At 38.5% G+C, this 25,672-nt stretch overlaps 1 protein-coding gene across 3 annotated transcripts; it reads left to right on the top strand.

The window, feature by feature from the left end:
- Positions 1-13,302: 13,302 nt before the first annotated feature.
- Positions 13,303-24,801, top strand: lhx3 (LIM homeobox 3). 3 transcript variants are annotated; one of them, XM_031317905.2, is made up of 6 exons: positions 13,303-13,422; positions 18,827-18,998; positions 19,154-19,356; positions 21,161-21,312; positions 22,541-22,712; positions 23,500-24,801. In XM_031317905.2, exons 1-6 carry the CDS (start codon positions 13,353-13,355, stop codon positions 23,931-23,933), a joined length of 1,203 nt encoding a protein of 400 aa, XP_031173765.1. In that variant the 5' UTR covers positions 13,303-13,352; the 3' UTR covers positions 23,934-24,801. The 3 variants fall into 3 exon arrangements, with proteins under 3 accessions (XP_031173765.1, XP_035847615.1, XP_031173768.1); XM_035991722.1 differs by lacking the exon at positions 13,303-13,422 and adding an exon at positions 16,079-16,289 and having other exon boundaries at positions 19,157-19,356; XM_031317908.2 differs by lacking the exon at positions 13,303-13,422 and adding an exon at positions 16,079-16,289.
- Positions 24,802-25,672: the final 871 nt, after the last annotated feature.

Below are 25,672 nucleotides of genomic sequence, written 5' to 3'. Positions count from 1 at the left end.
TATTTCAGTAATTATATATATTTTTTTTTTACCATTTTATTACTGCTCTATATCATCTGCCTATTTGTTTGAATGTACCATGTAATATTTGAACATGTACATGGACCACTGGTGGAATACATGGCTGCATACATAACAATAAGTAAGTTGATATTAGTTTTCCATATCCACTAATTTTGTCTGCAATTCATTTAATGATTCATTGTGTAAAATAGTTTGTATGTAATATACAAATGTTATGAAATGATTTCACATTCTCTGTTTCGCCTTTCATGGGATTTTTCTGTCACATACGGAGCCCCACTATAGGCTCCAAGCTGTTGTGCTGTGATGTTTGCAATCCTTTTGGTTGCAGTGTATCAGGTCGTGTGGCTTTTCAGCATTCCTCAATGCTCCTCTTCTATGGCATTAATATGTTAGCTAGCAGCAACATGATAATGTATAACGAGATTTAGATATATGAAAATCCTATTAATGCATAGAGCCACACATCCATGCACCTCCCAGCCTCCTTCATCCACCAGAACAGGAAATGAAAATAGAGAATAAGAAAGAATAAATATTAACTATGTTAAATATGCCTAGGATCATAATCTGTCAATAAATGCAGGTCTTCTGTGAATTTTATAATTTCATGCAAGAAAAATCATGAAAGAAAACAGCTGGAATTCTTTATACACTGTGTATCACAGTGTCCAATCCATTTTCTGTTTTATTTTCATCCTACCCATCATATCACTGACATAAACGTTTTCTACAATTACAGTTAGAAAATAATGATGATATGGTATTATTGTACTCTTTACATTATCACTTTGTATATATATATATTAACACACTGATGTCATTTCCATGTCAAATTTATTTATTATTTGGAGCTTTTGCTTCGACAAACTAGGGATTATAAGAAAACTGTTCCTAGAGGACAAACGACCAACCACTAATCTTCAGAGTACTGTATGTTTATGCTGTATTTGTTTTGTCTGCTATTATATTATTGCAATGGAAACCACTTATTTTAATGAAACCCCACTTTTACATTTGAAATAATAAGCTCCTCAAATCACCTACTTCAGATTCTTATATGCTGTTGTTTTCTCTAAAAAAGTGTTTTTGGTCTCACTACGTTTTGTTGTGTTTTTGCCTTAATCCTTCGGCCGTGTATCTGGTGGATCTTGTGCATGGCAGCAGCTCATTACAGACAACAAGGAGCAGCAAAAGCAAAATGAGATTGAGGAAAGCTGATTTCAGATTTAAACTGAGCAACTCAAATTTGTTACAAAAACAAAACCATCTGCCTGCATCTATTAGGTACTCTTGGAAATGTATTGTTTTTCACAGGGTTATGGTAACATCAGTCAGTACAGATGTATGACAGAGACGTGCATTTTCCTTACTCTTTGCATCTCTCTGCATTTATGTAGGGAAAAAACTGTAAAACATATTACCGTTTCATCATTGTTCATAAAAGCTAAGCATGTATACAATACAATGTGTATGTTATCGGCCACAAAACAGGCAGACAATTGTGTTTCTGCTGGTAACATGGTGGGAAATATGAGGAGGATTAAACAGTAATATGATCTTTTAAAGTTTGTTTTGCTTGACAGTTAGAACAACAAACTCTTGGTACATTTTCTTCTGAAAATAATTGTGCCCTAATCTTTAAAAAATACGTTTCACAGCTTAAATTTAGATAATGACACCAGGCAGATTTCTGGCATGATTGTGGCAATAGTCTGCTTATTCTTGTAATAGTGTGGGATTTGGTGAAATAATAAAAAATAGAGTAATGTAAAAAGCACCAGTTCCCTATTGATTCTGACCTCTCTGCTGCCATTTCAATATAAGGAAGTGCTCCTGCTTTGAACAAGCTTGGTGTATATCATCTGCATCATACCAGAATTTGTGCTTCCACTTGTAACTGATGATGTGTATTTTCGGTTACACAAGAAGAAGAAAAAAGGTCTTTGGTAATTTTGGCGCATGAGAAATAAAGACAAATGTGAAATACCATAGCAAATCTTTTTTCTTTTAAATAAAAATGAAGGTAAACGTAAAGTAGATGAAGAAAAGCGGGCCAATCAAGGGTTTTTAATTAACAACAAACATATGAATCATCAAATATGGCTACAGCTACTCTTAACACCAGAAAGTCACCAGTTTCATAAATAGAAACCAAGTTTTTCATCTAAGACAGGGTTAAACAGATAGAGATAAAAGATGAAAGCTGATTGTAAACAAGGAGGAAGACATTTATAGCTGCATGCTGTTAAAACATGCATCGTTTGTCTCTGCTCCAATAAGTTCCAAACACAGCTTATTCAACGGCAGGTGTTAAGTTTGTCCTTCTGTGCAGACTGCTAAATATGTAAAGCTTGGGTTTATCATATGGTTTACACACTATATATATATGTACGTATATAGATTAAGCCTGTTTAAGACCACTTGACCTCTCATGTGAGGCAGTGTGAAGATTACTATCAATCTGTGCCCTCGCTGATTTAATCAGTGGGATTTACAGTCTTCTAAATACATGCATTTAAACCTTTTAACTTTATATACATTTTCAATTTGTTGTTATTATTATTTTACGTTTTGCATTCCAAAGATTCAAACCATGTACCCATGTAGTCAACTTTGATTTGCTTTGTTTGCATACTGTACTTTATAATGTCAAAATATACAATATTACCAATCCAATCAATCAAGGCAATGCCATCAACAATAAGATATCACTTTTACTTTGAAAATAAATTGCAAAATAAATTAAAAGTAAAAGTTTTTGGCTTATGCTTCATTCGTTTTGTGGTCAAAACATAAAGATATGCAACAAATATTCAGGTATATACTGTAGGTGAGCACCTGATGAATTACCATTACAAACATCTTTTCTATTACAGTGTTGTTTCACGTCAGGACGATTATCCTTCAAACATTGTGTCTTTCTAATTTCTGAAAGCAGGACAAAAGGCCTATGCAGCTCATTATAATACACTACACTAAAAGATGGCTATTTTATGTGCAGTTTGGTTCAAATGACAAAGCAATCTCTCAACAAAACTAAGTGATGACTGGGGGCTGGGAAGGAGAAAACAATCTGCATAATGGAAAAATCAGACCTAATCTACATCACAACTCAGCCTGCATGGGAGCTTGGAGAGAAGATGAAGGGGAATGCCTGTTATCTTGCAGCAATCCCCAAGACAATGCTTTAGCCTCCAACAACCCCCTTCTTATAGAAGCATAGCTTGGTATGTCTCTGTTTTCCATAATGTTATGCAGGCATGTGTGATTTCCAGCAAATCCTGTAACCATCTACTGTAAACTCAACATTCCTGTGTAGATTTTTCTCCTGGTGACCAAAGGGTGGCAGTGTTGTTTAGTCCTCTCTGGCATGAGTTTACTCAAGATGGACAATTGTTAAGGAGAAGATTATAAAGTACATTAACATTAGCATGCAGACAGTAAGAAAACAGTAGAAATTGAATCATGTATTCTAAAAACAAGTCTCACATGTAAGTACATTAAAACTGTTTGTTTTTTTGTCACTATAATTGTTTTTTCTGGCACTATGAAATGTGACTATAATGTAATTGCTAAGGGCCATAATCCACACAGTCTCTGTTCTGGGAAATTTATATTTCGATAGACAGTATTTTATTGGAAGGATTGTAACAGAAAAAGAAAATGTTTTTCTAAAAGGCTGTAACGTTGGATGATTCCCACTTTATTTGTCTAACTCAGTGCTAAAGCCTCATATTAGCTTTGTCTGAACTAAGGACGAATGCAATCTTGCACACAGAACATGTAATGTGGATTTTGTCCCCCGTTACTTGCAATACAACGGAATCACATTTGGAAGCGATCAATTCAAAACTAGAGGAATGATTACAGCAACCAAAAACAGCATTGGCGAACATATGGCCATTTGATTGTTGATACATGACTTAAAGAATTTTGAACCAATCTTTTAAACAGCAACTCGTTAACACCTGAAAAATTTCAGTTGATGTGCTTTTCATGCTAAACCACTGGTCTGTAATTGGACTAAAGTTGACATATGCACCAATAAACAAGTAGATATGTCTGATAGATTGATTGATAAATAATCTAAGAATGTTTAACATGTTTAGAAAGTTGTCACCATTCCTGTTCATTAAACTGACCACTTGATTTCTTTTAAAGGGAAGGATTACTTTTTGTAATTGAGGGGACCACTACGCACATGTTTGCATCACCAATTACGTCATCTTCATACTGTTGGAGGCTGTCATGGCTTTAGTTACACCTGTCATCAAGGCAACCATTGTCAACATGAGTTTCCATGGAGACGCATCCCCGTAGCTAAATGTGCAGCAGCAACACTCTCCACCTTAACCAAGCCTTTTAAGTTGTCGTTTCATGTCTTCCTCCACAGATTTTTGACCAAGGGTATTATCTGCGCAAGCTCACAGGTTGCTGAAAACAGCATATGGGGATTTATATTTAGAAAATTATTGATTTGTGTTCACAGCTTATACTCAGACGCTCCTCCATACTGAAAACAGGGCGTTATCTCCCATTAAGCCACTGTACCCTCAAAGAAAGTTATTATCTAATCAGAGGAAACAGAGAATAAACACACTGGAGTGGAACTGATCCATTTTCCCTTCCAGTGGCCAAGTCAAACATTGAAAGGTGACTGCTGAAGAATAGAATATGGCTAAAGACAAGTACTGCAGGAGTCTGTATGTTACTCAGAATTGTGTAAGGAGTGCATAAGAGAAACCATTGAAGCAAGTGTGTGTATAATTTCAGGTTAGCATCTGGGTGTGTCTATATGTCAGCTTGTCTATATTGTACTGTATACCAGCTTATCCATCATCTGTCCATGCGTCTGTCTGTGTGTGTGTGCCAATGTGTGTGTCACTCTTGTCTGTCTGTCTGGCAGGGTGATAACGCTGAGCCCTTGTGAAGCCGCTTGCCTCTCTGTTGTGGTTCCTTGTTCTTGGCCTACTTTGGGAGAGGTGAATTTAGGGCAACTCGAGTCTATGGGTAAGGGGATTAGGTCCTCAAACACGCTCCTCTCCAGTTTGGGATTTTGCCCCGATGCCAGACACTTAAAGTCTGCTAGGGATTAAGATACAGAGAGAAGTAAGAGCGCCATGCATTGTGGTGCGCATGGGGAGATGTTTTCAACAACAAAATATGGAAGAGGAGGGGCAGGTGGTGGTTAATAAAAGAATAAGATGTATGGTGGTGATATGATCTAAATCAATGCATCATTGTTGACCTATTTGCTTGTGGCTCGTGCCATGATGTCGCTCAGTATGTTTTCAAGGGATAAGACGAGAAGAAGCTGTTCTTTTCATTTCCTTTGTAATAGTGGATGATCTCTGCTGGTTTAATTAGGAAATAGCTTGGATCTTTGCTTAATATTATTGGTCTCACAATTTCCTGATTAAGGAAACAAAAGCAGAGTCCTTGCATTTGATAAAAGCATCCAGTGTTAAGAAGCATCCCAAAAAGAATCATAGTCCATCTGACAGGAAGGCCAAGCGTAGCTTAGCAGAGTCGACATGTTTGCCACTTTGTTCCACTTACTCAATTTTGAATCTTCAGGTAAAATTGAACATCATCTGCATAAAATGACATTTTCGCAAGTCAAAGCTTAGCTGAAATACTGTAGTTTCTATAAAGAATCTCAAGCACAACAACAACAGGTGCATTCAGGAATAAAAGAAGACTCCAACTAACAGATATTTTACACTGAGAACAAAGTGGCCCGTTCTCTGAATTATTTATTAGATAGAATAATAAGAGCATCAGGTTGAGGTATTAGCGTTCATGAACCTCATATTTGGCTTTCAGGAGTCTTCACAAGAGTCTGTCTTTTCCTTTGTCTTGACAAAGTAGGGAGGGGGGAACCCTCCACCCTGCGTCTGGAGGCTCCTCCTGGGTAAGAGGCCACTGCTCCACCACGCTCCTCCAAGAAAGTGGGTCATGAGTCTGAGACTGTGGGATTACCGGCCGTCAGGCAGGCGTGTGCCGGGCCGCCTCTTATCCGTAATGTTTAGACCCCCACCCACACCCCCTGCCTTCAGTGGAAAAAAAAGGCAAAAAACACATGCGCTCCGCCCACCACCCCCCGGTAAACAAACATTCATCTTTAGCCATAAGCCTGTTAGTCTAAGACAATTCAGAACTGACTCCCAATGGGCACCACTAATGGAGTGATTGAGGGAAAAGTACATCCATAAGTACAACAGTACAAGTCATGGAAATGCATATTTACAACAATTACAACATGGTATTACTAAAAAAAAGAAAAACAGAAAAAAACATTGGCATCCTCCAGGATGTGTGATTTGTATGATGTTCCCAATAAACAGTTTTCTAATTTACCAATCCCAAACCAGCTCAGCAATAATGACATCTAATAGCGACGCCATGATAAATGCTAGCTTTTAAACAGCTGACCCGGTGATACTAATGGCAGGCTGGATGTCTGGTATGCTATGACATGGAGTATGATTAATCAGCAAATAAATTACTAATAAGAAATACATTCATTTTGCAGCAGAATGATTACATCCATCATTCAGAACTTTGCCTTGTACAGTCGCTAATCAGTGTCCCTCTCTCGCCTTCCACCTACTGATGGCCAAAGAAAGGGATACATCAATGAGGGACTGTGGAGGCTTTGACAGGCGGATACAAAGTAAGAGTTGGAGGAAAAGAAAGATGGGGTCAGGTATTAGTAATATGTTTAAGAGAGGGGTTTAAAATCAAGTAAAAAAAATAACAAAAATAACACAAAATAATAGTTTGTTGTGTTTTAGAAATGAGGCCGTTTCATGCTGCAGAGAGGGAACTATAATTCATCTGCTCCTCTCATTGTTTTGGCCAGATTGGGGGTCTAGCTCACTCTGTGTCTAGGGGGGTTCATTAGAGAGAGAGAGAGAGAGAGAGAGAGAGAGAGAGAGAGGGGTGGGACAGAGATTTAAATTAGAGTTCAATTATAAGCACTCACTGCCACACGTGACCTCTTTGAAAATGCAAACATGACATTAAATTGAGCCATGGTGTCCTTTTCAAATGAGTGAGTATTTTTTGTCATACTAGCAGTTTATTTTCTTTAGGCCTTATAAGGGTGCTGACATAAATAAACGAAAATATGTATTGACAAAATTACATTATGACTTGGTACCATACAGTTAAATTACAAGACAGTAATATTACTTTTTGTCAGGAATTTACTTAACATTTTGTCTTCTGTCTCTGGCATCTGGTAAGATATTACACATATTACATAATCCCAGTGCACTCTAAAGGGTACAGGATAATAAATATATTTTATAAAATTGTGCTTGGTTAAAATAATTCCTCGTCTTTCATTAAATCTATCAATAATTTTACACAGCACCGCACAGTTGATCACAATAAAGCCCTGAATTTAGACGTTATTATGACTTCTCATTTTATAAAAAATAAAGTAGCCTGCTTTAAATTTGTCCCCTATATCCCACAGTATAGGACAATACTTACTGCTGATTGTCTTGACAACAAAAAAATAGCTTTTTAAGTTTGGCTGCATTCCATATAAGTGTTTGAATGCCAGAGCCCTGGTTTTGTCCTGTGGTCATCATCAGTGTTACTAGTTACACCTGTGCTTTTCCAGCTATGACAAATTAAAGGTCCCCTACAGTAAGCTGTGGACTAATTTCTGTTCATCTAAGATGCTGTTAGAACATACTGAACATTTCAAATATTAATATTATGATTAAGATACCAACTGTCAGGATTGCTAATGGTCCTGAACACAATTCTTCTGTAAAAAGATTCTGGAAGATGCAGACTGTAACATCAGAGCCATAACTACAATTTTAGAAGTAAAATGTTTCACTAATTTCAGTTATGTTTTATTTATTTAGTTAACTGTTACAATTTATTCAAACTCTTATTTCCCAAAGCCTGTTTGCAAAGACTTCCTGACTTATCTAAACTGGACAAGAATACAATTCTGGAGGGGAAATAGTACGCAGAATGTAAACCCAAATTCCCAGAGAAAATATGGAGGACATAACTTCAGTGTCCTCAGTGGTAGCTGTGGCAGCACACCAAGCTTTTAGACAACTACTTATGTGGAAATATTAATTTGTGTTAGCTGAGCATTGTGTTATAGCCTCAAAAACAACAAATACGACAAGATAAAAAAGTTAATGAAGAAGAATAATTCAGAAATGTTGATATATTTGATTCTGTTGAATAGTCTACCACAACTGCATCATTGGCTACATGGATGCCTCTTTTTGATTAAAACATGCCACTCTGCAACACAATAGTAAAACTAAACTAATAATAATAATAATAATAATAATAATAATAATAATAATAACAATAAATATCCTATTAAGCCTTTTAAAGCTGATTAGGTCTACATAACTTACTTTAAATCATCCTGTAGTAAAGCTTGTATCACTGGTAGAAATCTTTATTTTCTTTATTAAGTATTTTTACCAAAATGTGCCACCTGCATACCAGATAGACCCCACAGCCGGCCAACATCTGTAATGACAAGCTAGGTCAAGCCTCAGCTCTGCCTGAAAGGTTTGAACTCTGACCTCCCAGGCATTATGTCTGCCTCTGGGATGGCTTATCATTGCTCTAAAAAGCTGATATTTCCCACCATGGACAAAGACGGGTAAAACACAACATAACCAGTTGGGTCCCCAGACAGTGCGTCGGAACAGAGTAACAGCATCCCCCATATAAATGGATGGACAGTTGTTGGCCTTTATTGTCTGAGCATGAAACCAGGGACACATGTTGGGTGGTAAAAGTGTCAAGGCCTGACTGAAGGGCCATTGTATTGGTTTCCAGTGGTAGCAGGCAGGCTTTGTTCCCTGTGTTGTTCATCATTAGCATATCAATATTCAAAGGGTCTGATGCTGGGCAGAGGTGGCAGCCTTTTTAGCCTAGAGTAGACCCTCATGCACAAATAATGAAACCTGCATTCAACTCTTAAGGGCCAGCTGTTGAGTTAAGTCCATAATGATAAGAAGTGTGATGAATCATAGCGCTGACTTTGAAACACAGCTTAGAGCGTTTGTCCATTTCGTCCTTTTCTCTACATTTCCAAAGGTTATTTCAAATATCTCATACAGTACACATGAAACAGTTTTTAAACCATTTCTCCAGTTCTCTTGGGTGAACAACAAAGGGCTAAATGGTGTCACCCACCCCACACCACCCCTCCAGCATACCTCCCTCCCCTTCCACGACTCAAGCCAGCTGACCCCAAGGCTGGCCAGGGAACAGTTAACCTTGTGTGTGTGTGTGTGTGTGTGTGTGTGTGTGTGTGTGTGTGTGTGTGAGTGTGAGTGTGAGTGTGAGTGTGTGTGTGTGTGTGTGTGTGTGTGTGTGTGTGTGTGTGTGTGTGTGTGGTGTTGGAGGGGTAAAGCCACCAGAGTGTCGGTTACTCCGAGGGCCAAGCGGAAAAGCGGTTGGGCAGTTTAGCCAGCTGCTGGGGGAGCAAGCCACGGCTGGCCTGGTCAGTGAAACCTTGCCAGATGGAGCCATTTCAAAACAATGAGAGTTGCTTGCGATGGTTGAAAACTAGAGGCTGGTTGCTCCGGGGACGCAGCGGGTGGACCTTTATTTACAGTATCTACAACCTGTGGTTGGGTTTGCAATATCTAGAAATATTCTTTGGGTCAGCAACTTCTTCCTGCAAAAATATTAGTTTCCTTAAAGTTTTCCAGTTCTAATAAATTTGTTGACATATCTCTCTAGCAGCAGTTGATTCAGAACTATCTAAAAATTCATACAACATCTAATTAATGTTAACAAGTTTTTTCCTTCAACCCCTGTTATATTGCATGTTCACTGTCAAGGCTTGTTAATTTCAGATTCAGAAGTCATTCTCCTGCCATCTTTGACATCCTTTTGCTAACTATTTCTTTCTCTATCTTATTTTCCCTCTCTCTCACTCCTTCACACACACTTCCTCTCTTCCTTTTTCTCTCCAGACAGCAACAGGCTGAGGTGTCCTGGGACTATTCCGCTTAGGAGTAACCAAGCCTGGGTAATGAGGCGTGTGATTGGCCCCCTCCCTCCTGAACAAGGCCAGTCTTTGGAGGACATGATTGATCATGACAGGAGCACAATGGCAGCCTGGTGTCAGAGGGGTGGCATGGGTGCACATGGACCCCCCGCGGTAACACTCAGTCACCCAACTTAGCTGTCCAAAGGCAGTTACACACACATGGCATGTATATGCACATATACGTATGTGCACAGTTCAGGACAGCACAGCACACAGAGGCACTTGAGGACATACACAAGCATGTAAAATGGCAAGTAGAAACAAAGTAATGTGCTCCAATATGTGCATGTAAATACATAATAGGCCGCACATTGACAGTCGAACTACACATTTTAAAAGATTTCTGTTAAAATCTGATGAATCACCCTTGAGAGATATAGGCAGTAGATTATAGAAGTTTATTCTCAAAATGTTTCATTCTTCTATCCAAATTTTTTGTCATTAACATAAGGCCTTTGATGTTTTCTCTTCTAGAAAACCGTTATCTGTCCAATTTTGGTCATTTTTCAGTAAATGTTAACATTATCTATTTTGTAAATCACTGTCAAAACTAGATACTTTCATTAGTAGTTGTATCTCTTTACACTATTTGTTTTAACACTTTATGTTTGTTTACTTACACTTCCTGTATTTATATTTTTCTAATATTGCACTACATGTTTGTTATTGCACTATATGTCTGTACCTTGTCTTGTATCTTGTTATGTGCCTGTTTTCCTATCTTGTTGTTTGCACCTTACTGTAAGCTTATTCGTCCATTCTTTTGTTTTTGCACTGGGACCGGGGAAACACAATTTCGTTCCTCTATGTTCAGTACTGCACTCTGTATAGATAAATGACAATAAATCCTCTCATATCTCTTAGCTTCTTTAACTACATTATACATGGCTGCCAAAAGAAATAATTTGGCTAAACATATTTTATAGAATGTTAAAGACAAAAATATACCATTCAATTATATATTGATTTAAGTATTAGCAATCCCCCAAGTGAATGGGGATTTTTCTTTTTATTAAAATTTAGTTTGGATCAGACAGTAGCCATTCATAGTAGACGTTCACTCACATGTCTTATTTTTCTATTACTAACTATTCAATTCTCTTTTCAGGTAACAGAGGTTTCATGTGCAGTATACTGTTTGTTCTTTTCAAGTACTCCTTAAGGGCCGAGGCTTGTCATCCACTTGTGAGCCTGTTGAACCATATTCAAGGCCAAAAGTTCTAATAGGTGCAAAGAGCAAAGTCTTTATGGAGGACCCTTAATGCCTGATTGCATCTGCTTTCTCAAGTAGGACCCAGGTGTGTTAACACTTTACCATTTTTCTGTGATGATGCTCTAGGTTCCACAGAAGACAACAAAATCAGGATAAAAGCTTCGGCATGTTTTCAGGGTTGGCTCATCGTGATATTCATTCGAGGGAGCCAAGAATACTGTACCAGAAAAAGCCTTTAAAAAAGTGACAGTCTCAGCTTAGTCTTTCACACAATTTATAATTTCTATTGCTGTTTTTTGCTCAGTTTATCCCTCAAATTATTTATTTAACATACAGTAACTTAGTGATATAAGCAATAATTTTGTTGTTACATGTTATCAAAATAATAGAGGTAAAATGATTTTGTCATAGATTATGAATTTACTTTTATTAGTAACAGTGTCATTTGAGATCCTATTTTGAAAGGTTTCAAACGTGCATACGTGTTCCAGTGGAATAGTAAAGACTCACAGTGGATAAAAGGAAAAGCAAAGCAGGCCTGTTGTTGTGCTTGTAGTCTAAGCTCCTTTGACGCTGCATTGGTTTTAGGTTACTGTGTACAGCTCCTTCCAGATTTACAAACAGTTCTCCCTTAATCTGCATAAAGATCCACACTGACTTGTTGACCAGAGATTACTGCCCATGAAAACACCCAAAATGTGCTTCTCATCCATAAAAACAAACATCCTCTAGATATTGTTTTTAAAATCTCTACATCATGTGAATGTAGGATGGAGGGAGAGTGAGTGTAAAGTCAGTGAGGTATAATGAGAAGAAAAAAAAAAATGTTGATTTCTTTCCAAGTTTGTCAGGCTAATTGCCCTGAGTGGACTAATGAACAGCATAGGTCTAATGGGCTTACACCACTTGTGGGCTGGCATGCTGGGCGAGTAAAATTGAATCAAAGCTGTAGGACTACGTCAGAAGAGTTTTGTGCGTTGTGGTGGTAATTGGCACAGTGTCAAAGGCATGAGGAATGGCACTGAGCCAAATAGCCGCGCAGCTCTGCGCAAGCGCCTGAATTGAAATCTTACAGGAAAGCATAAATTAGGGATTTTTTTTTTTTTAGTAAGAAAGGTGTTAGCCTACTAATGGACTGCATTAATCTCCACTTATACCTATTAACCATAACCATAATATCCCGTACTTTGGGTAATATTTTTCAATCAAAAGTATTTTTTATTTAAAACAGTGTTGAAAACTACGTGTCTAAACTAATCCCAGCAGTAAAGATGTGCACGTACTTTCTGGTATTCCAGTATAACATAACCGTACACCATAAGCTAACGGTATGTACGCTCCGTCCACTTGTATCACTAATGCGATGCGGTCTAAGTTTAACCAGACAACGATGGAAACGCATGATAACAATGTCCCGAGCAGTACCCAATTGCCACCCAATTGCCCCATTGTGCACTTTGAAAGACAGACACGTGCACCACAACATTGATAAGGAGAAAGAGGGGAGGCGTGTGTGTGTGTGTGTGTGTGTGTGTGTGTGTGTGTGTGTGTGTGGAAGCACACAAGCCTCCAGCGTGGTTAGAGAAACTCCCCTTTTCAGCACCCTGGACAGAGGCAGAGCTGACCGCCGGTTACTTCAGTACTTTAGTAAAGCCGCAGGCTGCCGGGCTCACAGTCAGGTCAGCTGACGCTGCTAATGGTCAGTGGTAAAGGACACTTTTCCACAGCCACCCGTCCCTCGTCTCCAGCGCAGCTCGAGCTTATCAACACAGAATCCAAGAGCAACTTGATGAATATTCAAAGTTTCCATCCCCGGTGGCTAACGAAAGGAGAAAGTTCGACTGGCGTCATTTTTAACATTTGTCAGAAATCAAGCTGCCATCGAACAGAGCTTAACTCACTCTCGAGAGGATAAATCTCCAGGAAAGTGCGGTTTTGAATCCATCGTCCATACTCAGTAGCTCGTTAGGCTTTTTTTTTCTTTTTTTTAAAGAGTCACAGGCGTTTCGGCGCTGCTTTCTTCCGTTGGAAGATCGGAACATCTTAAAAATGTTGCTTGAACACCCGGGGTCAAGCTGTCAAAACACCGGAAACTTCTCCCGGTACAGTTCAGGCCAAGGTAAGAGCCCATTTTAACTAATTGCACTGTGCCTATGCTTAAGATTTGGTTTTGGGGTCAGATACAGACAGTTCTGAGGTTTAATTGATGCCCTGGGGTCAGTTAATGAGTTACAATTAGGCGTGAAATAGAGGATAATACAGCAAATGAGCACAGCAGGACTGAACGCGGCTCTTGTTTTACTGAGTGAACTCTGACAAGCGTGAAATGGACCTTGTAAACCGTTTTTATTTGTATTGTGAAAAGCAAAGACCATGACTTTCAAATGTTGTGTTTTGGTAATGTGAGGGTTAGATGCGCCCAAACAGGGTACGACGTAGACATTAAAAAGTGGAATACAGATGCAAACGGTTGCAGAAAACCTTCTGTTATTCACCGACCCACGTTGATGTCTACTGTTTAGAGGCGCTTCCTTTGCGCTGCGTGTGAGAGACGTTATGAATTTGTAATGAGCCTTCATTGTTGGAGAATCACACGAACAGATGTTATGCGCATGCTGTCATTTCACACCGCCGCGTGCGGTTGTAACGGGAGCGGATATGGAGAGATCACCGGACCTACTGTGGCGACAGCAGCCTCTCTGCTGTAGACAGACTGCCAGTAGGCGCAGAGCTGCTCCCTCCCGCAGTCCACCGATACAAAATGCTCAACAGGTGTCCCATTCCTGCCCTGACAGGTGGGACACCTGAGGTTGCCAGTGGAGGTGATGATGTAGTAGTAGTGGTCGGATTCATCTTCATCTCATCTTCCTGATGAGAGCTAAATTATTAGTGGTATGTACAAATATTTAGTGGCACCCAAAGATAGGGAAACGCATGCTTTTTTTTTAGTGCGGCCTGTTTCTGGAATGAGCTTTAGTGTTATTGTAAAGCTGCATTCCTTGTGTCTAAGGCAACAAAAAACTAGCCTATATTTTCATTTTATTTTGAATACATGTGGTGTGTGGTTGTGTGTGAAATTATGGAGACTGAAACTCTAGAAATACCATTTGATTCAGGTCACCCAAATTCATTTAAACTAAATTTACAAATTCACGCAAAAAAACAAAAACGTGAATTTACTTGATCATCTTGCGACTTTCTCTTACTGACTGACCATTACTCTGATAGTCATTTTATCGCTTTGTTGGCACATTACTGTCGGGTTCACCCCCTCAAAAATGAGCGATCAATATGACATAAAAATTATTACAAAGCTGAAAAGTAAGAGGGGCACCCATGAACCCCGCACCTTTCTCCTAAACGTCTTTCATATACTTCAAAAATGCAGGCAAATAGGACATTGATTTTGGATTCATCAGCGGCACAGGGCTGTGGCACTACCCGTGATTTCCCCAGGCGCTCTTTTGTGCCAAAGATCAGTGTCAATAAAATTCATTGGGGTGTTGGCCCGATCAACATGTTATTGAACAGCCAATCTGTCCCCTAAATAAACACTTGTCTTTGAGCACTCAACGCACAGGAGATGGAGATTGTGTGTGTGTGTGTGTGTGTGTGTGTGTGTGTGTGTGTGTGATATTTAATATTACTTATTTAATATCTGATCCGAATCAAAGCTTGATTCAAAGGAAATATATTAAATTCGTAAAAGATGAACTGCTGTCCAAGAATAACAATAGTAATTATAATAATAATAGCGACGAACAAAATAGTGATTTTTTTTTTTTATCTTCATCCAAGGGTGAAAATATAGCACGTTTGTAAAAAGAAAAAAAAAGAGCGATTATTTGAGAGAAAGAATTCCTATTTCACTGCTATTGTTAGTTTTTATTTTATTTTATAGTTTATATTCTGCTGAAAAAAAAATATAATAATTAAAAAGGCAAGGGTCTAAACAAGACTGTATAGTGTTCCCTCAGGGCCCAATCTCTCCTTTATGCAGGGCAGTACTGGAATCTGAATTAAAAATGGATTACCATGGCGAATCCTCGCGAGAAAGGACTTCGGCCAATTCACATAATACATCAACAACATTATGATGTCCAGTTTTGTGGATTTTTTTGGGCTGTAGATCTAGTTCGTTTAGTTGTTTTTAAGTGCTCATTGCACCTGTCTGCAAGGGGATCATAAACATTTTAGGTAATAAAGTTATGTCTAAACGCATGCCTTGCATGGCTTCTTACTCAAAACACTTAAGAGAATAATAAGCAAAAACTTGGTAAAGCAATATTAAGACTGTTATCAGACTTGGTTGCAGAGTATTTGACATATACTATTCAAAAGTAGCATATGCATGCAAAACTGTAATAGCATGAACACTCTCTTTTTCTTTCCCTGTTGCATGATCAGCTCAGCCAATATATATATATATATATATATATATATATATATATATATATAAACTCTCAGAAATTAACTCTCATAGGAAGTTTTTTCAGAGTTGGAAAAAAAATTATTTTCTATATTTCGATTTCCGTTTGGTAAACCTTTTTAAAAGAAATGAGTTTTTTTTTTCCTATATCCTTTTCATATTATTTGGAGAGTAATATAGGCTATAATATTGTAACGCGTATCCGAGTAACGATACCACCACCCAACACTGAAACGCGTGTTAATCTATCTCCCTGTCGCCCAGGAAACGGCGCGCAGCGTAATCCCGCACAGGCTTCAACACAGTGAAGCATAAAAGCAAACTCCACTGCACAGTCGCGCGCTCGTTTTCGCCATTGGGGCTCCTGATACACAAATTTGACAACACTTGCCTGGTGTGTGAGTGTGAATAGATCACAAACAAGACAGATTTGCATTAATGTAAGCGTAAATCATGAGCAATGGATGGACATGGTGAGCGCAAGTCTCTAAAAGAGGGACCCAATAACACGGAGATGCTCCTTGCTTTGCTCTCGCACAGTGAGGAGCTACGGAAAGGTAACCGGAAGCCTACATATAATCAATGTATTCGTTTTTGCACTGTTCATATTACACACATTTGTGTGGACCTTCGCGTCTTTAAATATGCCATATAAATATGCCAGTGTGGCTATAATTGCAGCATGTTGATAATGTTTCCACCATGTTGAATAAGTGTGTACTATCATAACTGGTATATGGATGATGGCTGCTACAGCTGTGCTGTGTGTTTTAATTTAGGGCAAATTGTCCTGTCCCACGAATCAGTTTTACAGCTGGTGCGACAGAGGACGTGTGCCATTTCCGTTGCTTCAGATCTTTTTACGCATCAGGTTTTTCACCTTTGACCAAATTTCGGAATATTATATGTCACATATAGTGCAATGTTTTGTTGGGTAAATAAGGCGTACTTGGTTTACGCACTGTTTTAATTTGGACATTGTTTTTACGCATTTTCGAGTCTGACATAAACCTTTGTGATAAAGATTCAGAAGGTTGTAAAGCACTCTGGTCAGCTAACGTTGTTTTAAGTGTGCTTTAGAAATAAATTTGACTTGCATTGTACTTGTTGAAGAAAACTACACACATGCTAAGGCGTAAACTGGGCTATACATAAAAAGGGTTGTATGAACTTTTGTTAAATGTTTGTATGTTTATTATTCACTACAGACAGACGTCCGCTCTGTATTCACTATTACACGTGGAGTGATGCATCGAACCTCACCTGCTCCACAGTTAGATATGGGGAATTTACGCAAGAGATTTCCATTCGGATTTGCAGGCATCTATATTGTTAACATTTCAAGTGGGCTCCATAAGGCCAGCAATTTGCTTGGACACCTTATTGGTTTGCACCGTGAGACTATAGGCAGCAGCTTTCTAGGTTTACAGAGCGCATTGAATTAATGATGACCTGGATACACCTGTTCGTGACGTGGCTCCCAGCACCAAACTTGTGCAGGGCTTCGCTGGTGACGCCAGAAGAAATGGTTCATTAATGTTTCATGAATTAGAACAATAGGAATGCGATTCCTTACACAGATGGAATATGAAGTGGTTGAGCCTCTTTTAATTAGTAATAAAAGAGGCCGGATAACGTCTTACTTGGCATTTTAGTTGTCCTTATTTTTTTATATATATATTTTATTATCTCAGAAAGCTGCTGTCTTAATCGGTCGTCGTTGCTTCGAGGGAACATTGTTAAATAAATACCTCACTGTAGGCCTGTCTGGCTGAAATTGACCCTGCATAAAAGTGGCTGCTGCTTGTTAAAGATGATTACGCGTGACAAAATAATAACCAGCCGACCACTATTCGATCAACGAGCTATTAATTCCCAAGATGATGCTGCAGCTTTCTTTTTGTCTTTTTTTTTTTTTTTTTTTTAAAGAATCCTGCAAACTTCGGTCTGCACAATTGGATATATGGATTTAGATTAAATTCTGTTCAGTATAATCTATTGGCAGAATAAGTTTGTAAATGTCTATTTAAATCATGAATGTTTAAAAAGTAGTTTGGTGGTCTGTTTGTCGCTACAGTTTGCTGTGATATCCATACTTATTTCTAATATTTCTATGACAGTTTTGATAAGTTCATCACTCTGAAATGTGAATTATTTTATTATCTATTCATCAGTGAGATTTATAAGGTTAAATACACTAGTGGTTTCAAGTCGTTTTACTTAAATGTATGAAAGAGCCTCTCTCTAAATCTGATTTCGAGCCGATGAAACCCTTTTTTCCACACTAAGGAAAAGGGCTACCTCCGAAATGTAAAATAGAAACAATCTCATTATTTATTATCTAGGTTAAATATTTCAGGCATGTGGTGATTAAGTGATTGAGTTTGGATAATGGCCTTGGGTTTTCCTTTCTCGACCATATGGAACAAAAGCCGAATGTAAGTTATATTAGAAACTGGATTTCCTAATATAAAAGTCTGTACTGTAATGTAGCCTACTGACTAATAGGCCCATGTACGCTTCCATACACCACTGCCATTTCTTTACTTACTCTTTTTTATTGTTTATTTGTGTGTTTATACTGTGCAATGTAATTATGTTTATCTGATATTTAGTCATATTACATTTGGGTGGAAGGCTACATTGATTCTGGGTTATGTAAAACAAAAAGAGTAAATACATGGCGAAGGTTGAAAAGATTTTACAGGCTATTTGTGAAATACATGTTAATATAATTTGCTATATACAGTATATGCTTTTATTTTAAAGATCATAAAAAACGACCAAAACGGCTACTATCTAACATATAAAATACAAACATAGAGAGAGAAAAAAAAAGGATTAAAAAAGTGAATCATTGTCTCGACGTACACGTTATTCACGCTGCTGAGCTTTGTTTCAGCTATGAGGTATGACTTTCTTGTATAAGTTAACGTGTGTAGCACATTAACAGATAAATACGTATTACGTGTGCACATATTTAACACAATGAGCAGGTTCGGTTGTTATTCGGCGCGTGTGACAATGTTTCCTCCACGCCATTTAACAGACTGAATTGTCTTAAACTGAAGTCATTCCATAATGTCTCCTGCAGAAATCCCAGTATGTGCAGGCTGCAGTCAACACATCGTGGACCGCTTTATCCTCAAAGTGCTGGATCGCCACTGGCACAGCAAGTGCCTGAAATGCAGCGACTGCCAGGCGCAACTGTCGGAGAAGTGCTTCAGCAGGGGCGACAGCGTCTACTGCAAAGAGGATTTCTTCAAGTGAGTAGCTTTCAAAAACGTACCTCAAGGCCATTTCAAATATTGTTTTTTTTTTTTAATTTTCTGTAGCCTAGGCTATATCTGTTACTTAAAATTATAGAATGTTGTTTAGAAAGTTATTATGTATTGATGGAAACCGTCTGATTTCCCAAAAGGAGATTCGGGACCAAATGCGCAGCCTGTCAGCAGGGGATACCGCCCACACAGGTGGTGAGGAGAGCGCAGGAATTTGTCTACCACCTGCACTGTTTTGCCTGTATCGTGTGCAAGAGGCAACTGGCCACAGGTGACGAGTACTATCTGATGGAGGACAGCAGGCTGGTGTGTAAGGCCGACTACGAGACCGCCAAACAGAGAGGTGAGCTGCAAAATGACTGGCTCTACATTTCTCTTATTGGCCTGAACATCGCGTCATCTGCAGAGCTAACTCTGAATCTTATATGACGCGTTTGTCTGCAGAATTGTTTTTACAGTACCTGCTTTGAGTTGTGCGTTGACGTAACAATGAGGTCACCCATAAACTGTGACCCACCTGTGCTAATTGCGTCGTTGCCCCGCAACCCAATCGATCGCAAACTGCGTAAAGTGAAGGCCTCGAGGCTTCCACTTGCACTCTGCGCCTTGAAGGAATCAGCTTTCAATAACTCTTATAATTGTAGTAGAGACAGGAGAGGTGTGTGTGTGTGTGTGTGTGTGTGTGTGTGTGTGTGTGTGTGTGTGTGTGTGTGTGTGTGTGTGTGTTTTAGAGAGATAAACACTATTATGTTTGTTTGTTTAATTATGTTATAGTTGCAAAAACTTCAGCTATAACAAATTAAAATGAGTTAAATTAAAAAGGCATATAATAGTTAGTATTTTCTGGAAATTTTATTTGCAGTAAATTCACTCTGTAGTTTCCTGCTTTTATGCTTGTGTATTAGTTAGCCGCAAATAAATCTGAAAGAGAGAATTTTCATGTATTTCATGTATGATGAAAAACAAATTTGCATTTTTACAATTTCAAGTGACGCCATTGAAAAGTCATCAGAACAATAACGCTTAACAACAGTATTTTATTTACCTCAAAAGAACTCATATTAATATTTTGTTAATAATAGCCTACTTTAACAACGTGTTAACAAACAAGTTATAAAAAGTTCAATCAAGCCATATTATCAAAAACGTGTTATTACCAAAAACAAAGACCTACCTACAGTATTTAGGTAATTTGTTGTCCAATGACAAGTAATAATTAACAATCATATGGACTTTTACAACTAGGCATGATTATTGCTATACACCAGCCGAAACGTATTGCTTTAAAATAGTTGATTTGTAAAATAGTTGATTTGCATACACTTTAACATGTGTTGTCAGGAAATAGTTAATATCACTTTAAGATATCCCCCCAACACTTTTTATAAGCACAAAAATATTTTAATTATATACCCTGATTATATCAACCAAGGCCACATTAACTTCCCAGCAGGCTCTGTTCCTGATAGGGCAGACTGGGCATGGTCAAGTTTTATCTCCCCATCTGTTTGTTTGAATTTACTGCCCAGCACCAAGTGTTGATTTATGCAGCGAGTTAACGCAAGTTTTCACTAAAAACACACACGTTTATTTTACTAATGAGAGGGCGCAATTACTTGGACAGCATCCATTTGGATGATGGTTTTGTATTTTGCTGTGCTGGCCAACAGATGTGCAGACAAGATGCAATTATGCACAGGATGCCAGGTTTTGCTTTATAGACAGAGGAGAATGTATCCATTTATGGCAAATTAGAAAGTTGTATATTATACAAGTTTGTTTTATGCTATTGGTTGTTGTGAATTTGTGTTTCTATCAAAGGATTTCATGTTACTGACCCAAAATACATCCACATAAAGGAAGTTGAAAGTTATATTTTTATTATCATAATTTTTTTTGCATTATAGTGTAAGAGACAGCAATGAATTGAAAAACTGTACAAGTATAATAGCAATTGGAATCATTAGACTATGTTTGTTCATTCTCTAAGTTGTCTTTTATTTTCTTGTTAATTTAATTATTACAAAATTAAACTATTTTTCCTGAGACGTCAGGCCTGGAACCTTTTTTTTTTTAAATGGATAGCTTTGAAGCAGAATAACTGTCAAGCATTGGCTTACATTGTGTGTTGTCTATTAATTTTTCAGAAGCAGACTCGACTGCAAAAAGGCCACGAACAACCATCACTGCTAAACAGCTGGAAACGCTGAAGAACGCTTACAATAACTCTCCCAAACCTGCCCGACATGTCCGGGAGCAGCTATCATCAGAGACGGGCCTGGATATGCGGGTTGTGCAGGTAAAGTATATTATTATCCATTAAGAGCTATTCCATTAGTGTCCTGGCTTCATTATCAAGGGACAATCGTGGCTGAACTGGCACAAGCCTACTGTCCGAATAAGTGTGTGTGTGTGTGTGTGTGTGTGTGTGTGTGTGTGTGTGTTGGGGGGGGGGGGGGGGGGGATTTACGGCTAGATGGGGTAAAATGAAGTCCACATGAAAGTCAGCATGGTTTAAGTGCAAGCTCGTTAACAATGCTAAGAGGGCCCCTCGCATATTGTCTGCCGCTGAGGAGCCTCACGCCGGTTGCTAGGTGGTGGTCATATATATTGTTTTATTTGCAAGGACAAAAGTAGAGACGGAAGCCACTAAAATGCTCCTCATTATTCAGTGAAAGGGAAGGGGTGAAGAGGGTTCACTTAGGGCGGAATACCATTAAGGTGAATGTAAAACTGCTTTTTGTGCCTGTGACTGAAATTAATTAAATTTCTGCGTAAGATAAAGATTAATAAGAAATGGGGCCTTTCTTCATTTTGTATCAGAAATCATAGACATTTGCAAGCAGTCAGGTTAAACGCTGTTGAAGTTTATGACTATGTTGCGTTGGTGTTTTCTAAAGCTAAAGTTTATAGATCAGATCAAGAGTGGATAAAGAAAACTTAAAGTTGAATAATTTATTGCTAACCTGTCTGCTCCCGGGGTGAGGACAACTTGTAGCTCTCGTGAAGTTAATTAAATGCGTGATAAATCTGGTGTGGGGGACGCTGGTCCCAGGATTACAGTTCAGTGTCACTGTTTCACTCTTCCACTTGGACTCACAAAGGTGCGAAGCCGGGTCCAGACAGTCCTTGAAAATTAATTTCGTCTTTCAATGTTTTAAAGCATAATATGCGCATCATTGAAAGAGCATGCAGAGGACTTTGGATGTAGATGACTTTGACTTGTGTATGGGGGCATGATGACTAAAAACATTGAGGGTTATTTGTATAGTTATGGTTCTCCAGACTGAGAGAATTATGTAAATTAGGTGAATGAATGTAAATTGTGTCAGAAAGCATTTTGTTTAATTTTGCTGTCTCAAAGGTGTATTTGTCTGTAGTTTACAAAATAAAGAACAAGTTAAGGCGACAAAAATATGTTTTTCTTCTTATTATTTTATACTCAAGCCTAATTTCTCTTGTGCTAAACAATTAAAATGTCACCAAAGCCATTGTCAAATAAGACATCTCATTTTTTTCTCCTTCAGGTTTGGTTTCAGAACAGGCGAGCTAAAGAGAAAAGGCTGAAGAAAGACGCCGGTCGGCAGAGGTGGGGGCAATACTTCCGCAACATGAAGAGGTCACGAGGAAGCTCCAAATCAGACAAGGACAGCATCCAGGAGGAGGGCTTGGACAGTGACGCCGAGGTGTCCTTTACAGGTACAGAGTCAACCACACTAAATAAATAGAGTAGGCATTTTTCATAGGCGACATTTTGACTTGTCATAGGAAAAGCACATGTTGGATTCAAGCATTGCATACACAGTACCAGGACCCTTTTATATACATATATACATATGCTTTTTCTACGGGGACATGTTAAAATGACTGCCAGTAGTGCCTTACTTTATTTAGGCATGTCATTGCCAGGAGTTTTACCTTCTAATGCAAAAACATATTTACTATTGTTCCAGATAATTCATTGTTAATTAGCTGAAATGGTTAATAATCTCGAAGAGAAATTTAAGTGTTTTGTACTTTGCCATTTCCTTGCGTTTGTGGTTCTAGAAGCTGGGTGACATAGTGACTTCTCATAGAGTTATTCATGGATGTATAGCTGGCTAAATACTGTAGCTGGCGAGCCAACTTGCCAGCAGGGAACATGTTAGCGCTATGCAATCACAAAAGCTTGCCAAACTTATTTCTATTGTTCCTGTACTATACCGTTTACCCCACCCTGGCATTTTTGTTCATGGATTTGTACATTATTTCATTTAATAAAAAGAGTTATTGAGGAGGGGATAAAGCTATCCAAGCCAGCGAAGCAAGCATGTTAGCTCAGTCGCTAAAGGGACAATAAGTTTAGACGGTTTATTTGAAAGAAAAAAGATGCTGAAGAAATATACAATAAATTCATGTTTTCATTGTGGAATATTTCAGTTTTAGTAATTGCGATCCAATCAGAATAACAATTTTTTACATTTGTCTTCTTGTCCTTGTTACACAGATGAACCACCAATGTCAGAGCTTGGCCTCACTAACGGCATCTACAGCAGCCTGAGTGAGTCCTCCCCAGCCATTGGGGGCCGCCAGGGGGGCAATAACCACAGCTCCTTCCCCCTAGAGCATGGCGTCCTCCCCTCCCAAGACCAGTTCCACGACATCCGCTCCAACAGCCCCTACGGCCTTCCTCAGTCGCCGGGGTCGCTTCAGGCGCTGCCCAGACACCAGCCTCTCATCTCTAGCTTGGTCTACCCCGACTCCGGCCTTTCTATCATGACCCAGGGCAGTGGGCCTGGGATCAACCCTGCCGTGAGGGTCTCCATGGGGGCCGCCAACGGCCCCAGCTCGGACCTATCGACTGGCAGCAGCGGAGGATACCCTGACTTCCCTGCCAGTCCTGCCTCCTGGTTAGATGAAGTGGACCACGGGCAGTTTTGATTGGTCAACGACTAGAAATTTGACTTTTTTTCTTTGGGTTTCTGTGTCTTCTTTTGGATTTTAGGAATTGGAAAAAAGTCACACAGGACAGTGATTGTGCAAAGGACTAGACTGACCTTGGATCTCTCAAACATCTGATTAACAGGTCCATTCAATATCTGGGATCAGGATGGAAGGAAGGAAGGAGAAAAAAATGTCCTTCATTTACAGCACTTGGCCTAACAACTGCCCCTCAGTAGTTAAACCATATGTAAAGCAAGACATCTGTCAAAATATTCATTTTCAGATACCACTATAAGCTTTCTCTAAACAATGAGACTCACTTGATTATTCAGATTTGCACCAACTTTCCCTCTTTATTCTCATCTCGTTGTTTTCTACACTGTGTTCATGTGCAGAATTCAGCTCAACGTTCAGAGTCTTTAAATGTCTGGTTGTTGCCAAATGTCTATATATATATACTGTATATATATATATATATATATATATATATATATATATATAATGGTTATCATTGTGGAGACTTTATTTTTATACAAACCCCTTCCTGGACACAAATAGGAACCCAGATATGAGGACTTTGTACATTCTTAAACAGGGATATAGGCAAAATGTAGATGTTGTCTTAAATGGTACCTAGGGGTCCAATTACTTCTATGCATTTGTGTGTTCTCAGATGTATCTTGTTCGATTTGTTCTACCGAAAACAACCCCAAGGAAGAACTTGCTGTAGCACTCGGGGTTTGATGTATATGTTTGTTTATGTGGAAAATGTTTTATGTCTTATTTATTCCCTCTGGTAATGATGACAATGATGATGATTCCTGATTAAATGACAGGACTTTAATAAATTTGTCACCTAAATCAACAAAGGAGTTCCATCTTTTTTGGCTGGACTACAACATTGTGCATCATATGAGACAAAATAATCTAATGAGTGGTCTTAAAAATGATTGTGGACAGTGGTTAAAAAACTATGATACATTTCAAAGTAATTTGTACAATTAGAAAATATCTTGTCAAAGCCAAGAGTCAAGAGCCATGTAGAATCATCCTTGACATTTGTCATTAATCGTACATGAAGCATCTATCCTCGGTTGCATTAATCTTGCAAATCTATAGCATATTACAGTGCTGATAGTGAAACCAGAGCAAGCCCATAGTTTTGCCTGTGTCTGCAAATTGAGTGTCTGGCTAACTACCAACACTGTATCAGGGGTTCAACAGCTCTTTAGTGGAGAAATTTGATGCAGACAGAGAGTCAACTCATCAATTCAGAGATTACTGGGTCTTGTTTGCCCAAATGCCCCTATGGGAAAGGAATCTCCAATCCATTAGCTGAGAAGGGATCAAGTGCCCCTTGTGAATTTCCTCATTTGTTTAGTTATTCAAAGTCAGGTGCAATTAAGTAGATTAAACAGTATATGTGTAGGTAAGTGTGTGTGTGTGTGTGTGTGTGTGTGTGTGTGTGTGTGTGTGTGTGTGTGTGTTATGTGATATGAAAGGCTTGCATGATTGTAGGAGATAATCAAGTGATATATTGTAAAATTTATTTTTTTATTTATTTGTTCCTAAAAAGCCAAGTTTGTGGGAATCCATTTTTTTTTTTTTTTGGACAACCAGAAGTGGAAAGTAACTAAGAACATTTACTCAAGTACATTAAAGTACTCTTTTAAAGTATCCTGCTTGTGCTTTACTTACAGTAAGTATTTTCATTGTATGCTATATAAGCGTACTGC

This window comes from Sander lucioperca, chromosome 14 (genome assembly GCF_008315115.2).
Source record: "Sander lucioperca isolate FBNREF2018 chromosome 14, SLUC_FBN_1.2, whole genome shotgun sequence".
Classification (NCBI taxonomy): Eukaryota; Metazoa; Chordata; class Actinopteri; order Perciformes; family Percidae; genus Sander; species Sander lucioperca.
Note: the sequence above shows the minus strand (reverse complement) of the source record. Positions and strands in the feature narration are given on the sequence as shown.

Coding starts and splice junctions, on each gene's coding strand:
- lhx3 (XM_031317908.2), top strand. CDS start 16,193: ATGGATGGACATGGTGAGCGCAAGTCTCTAAAAGAGGGACCCAATAAC. Junction 18,999..19,153: donor TGCAAAGAGGATTTCTTCAA/GTGAGTAGCTTT, acceptor ATTTCCCAAAAG/GAGATTCGGGACCAAATGCG. Junction 19,357..21,160: donor CGAGACCGCCAAACAGAGAG/GTGAGCTGCAAA, acceptor TTAATTTTTCAG/AAGCAGACTCGACTGCAAAA.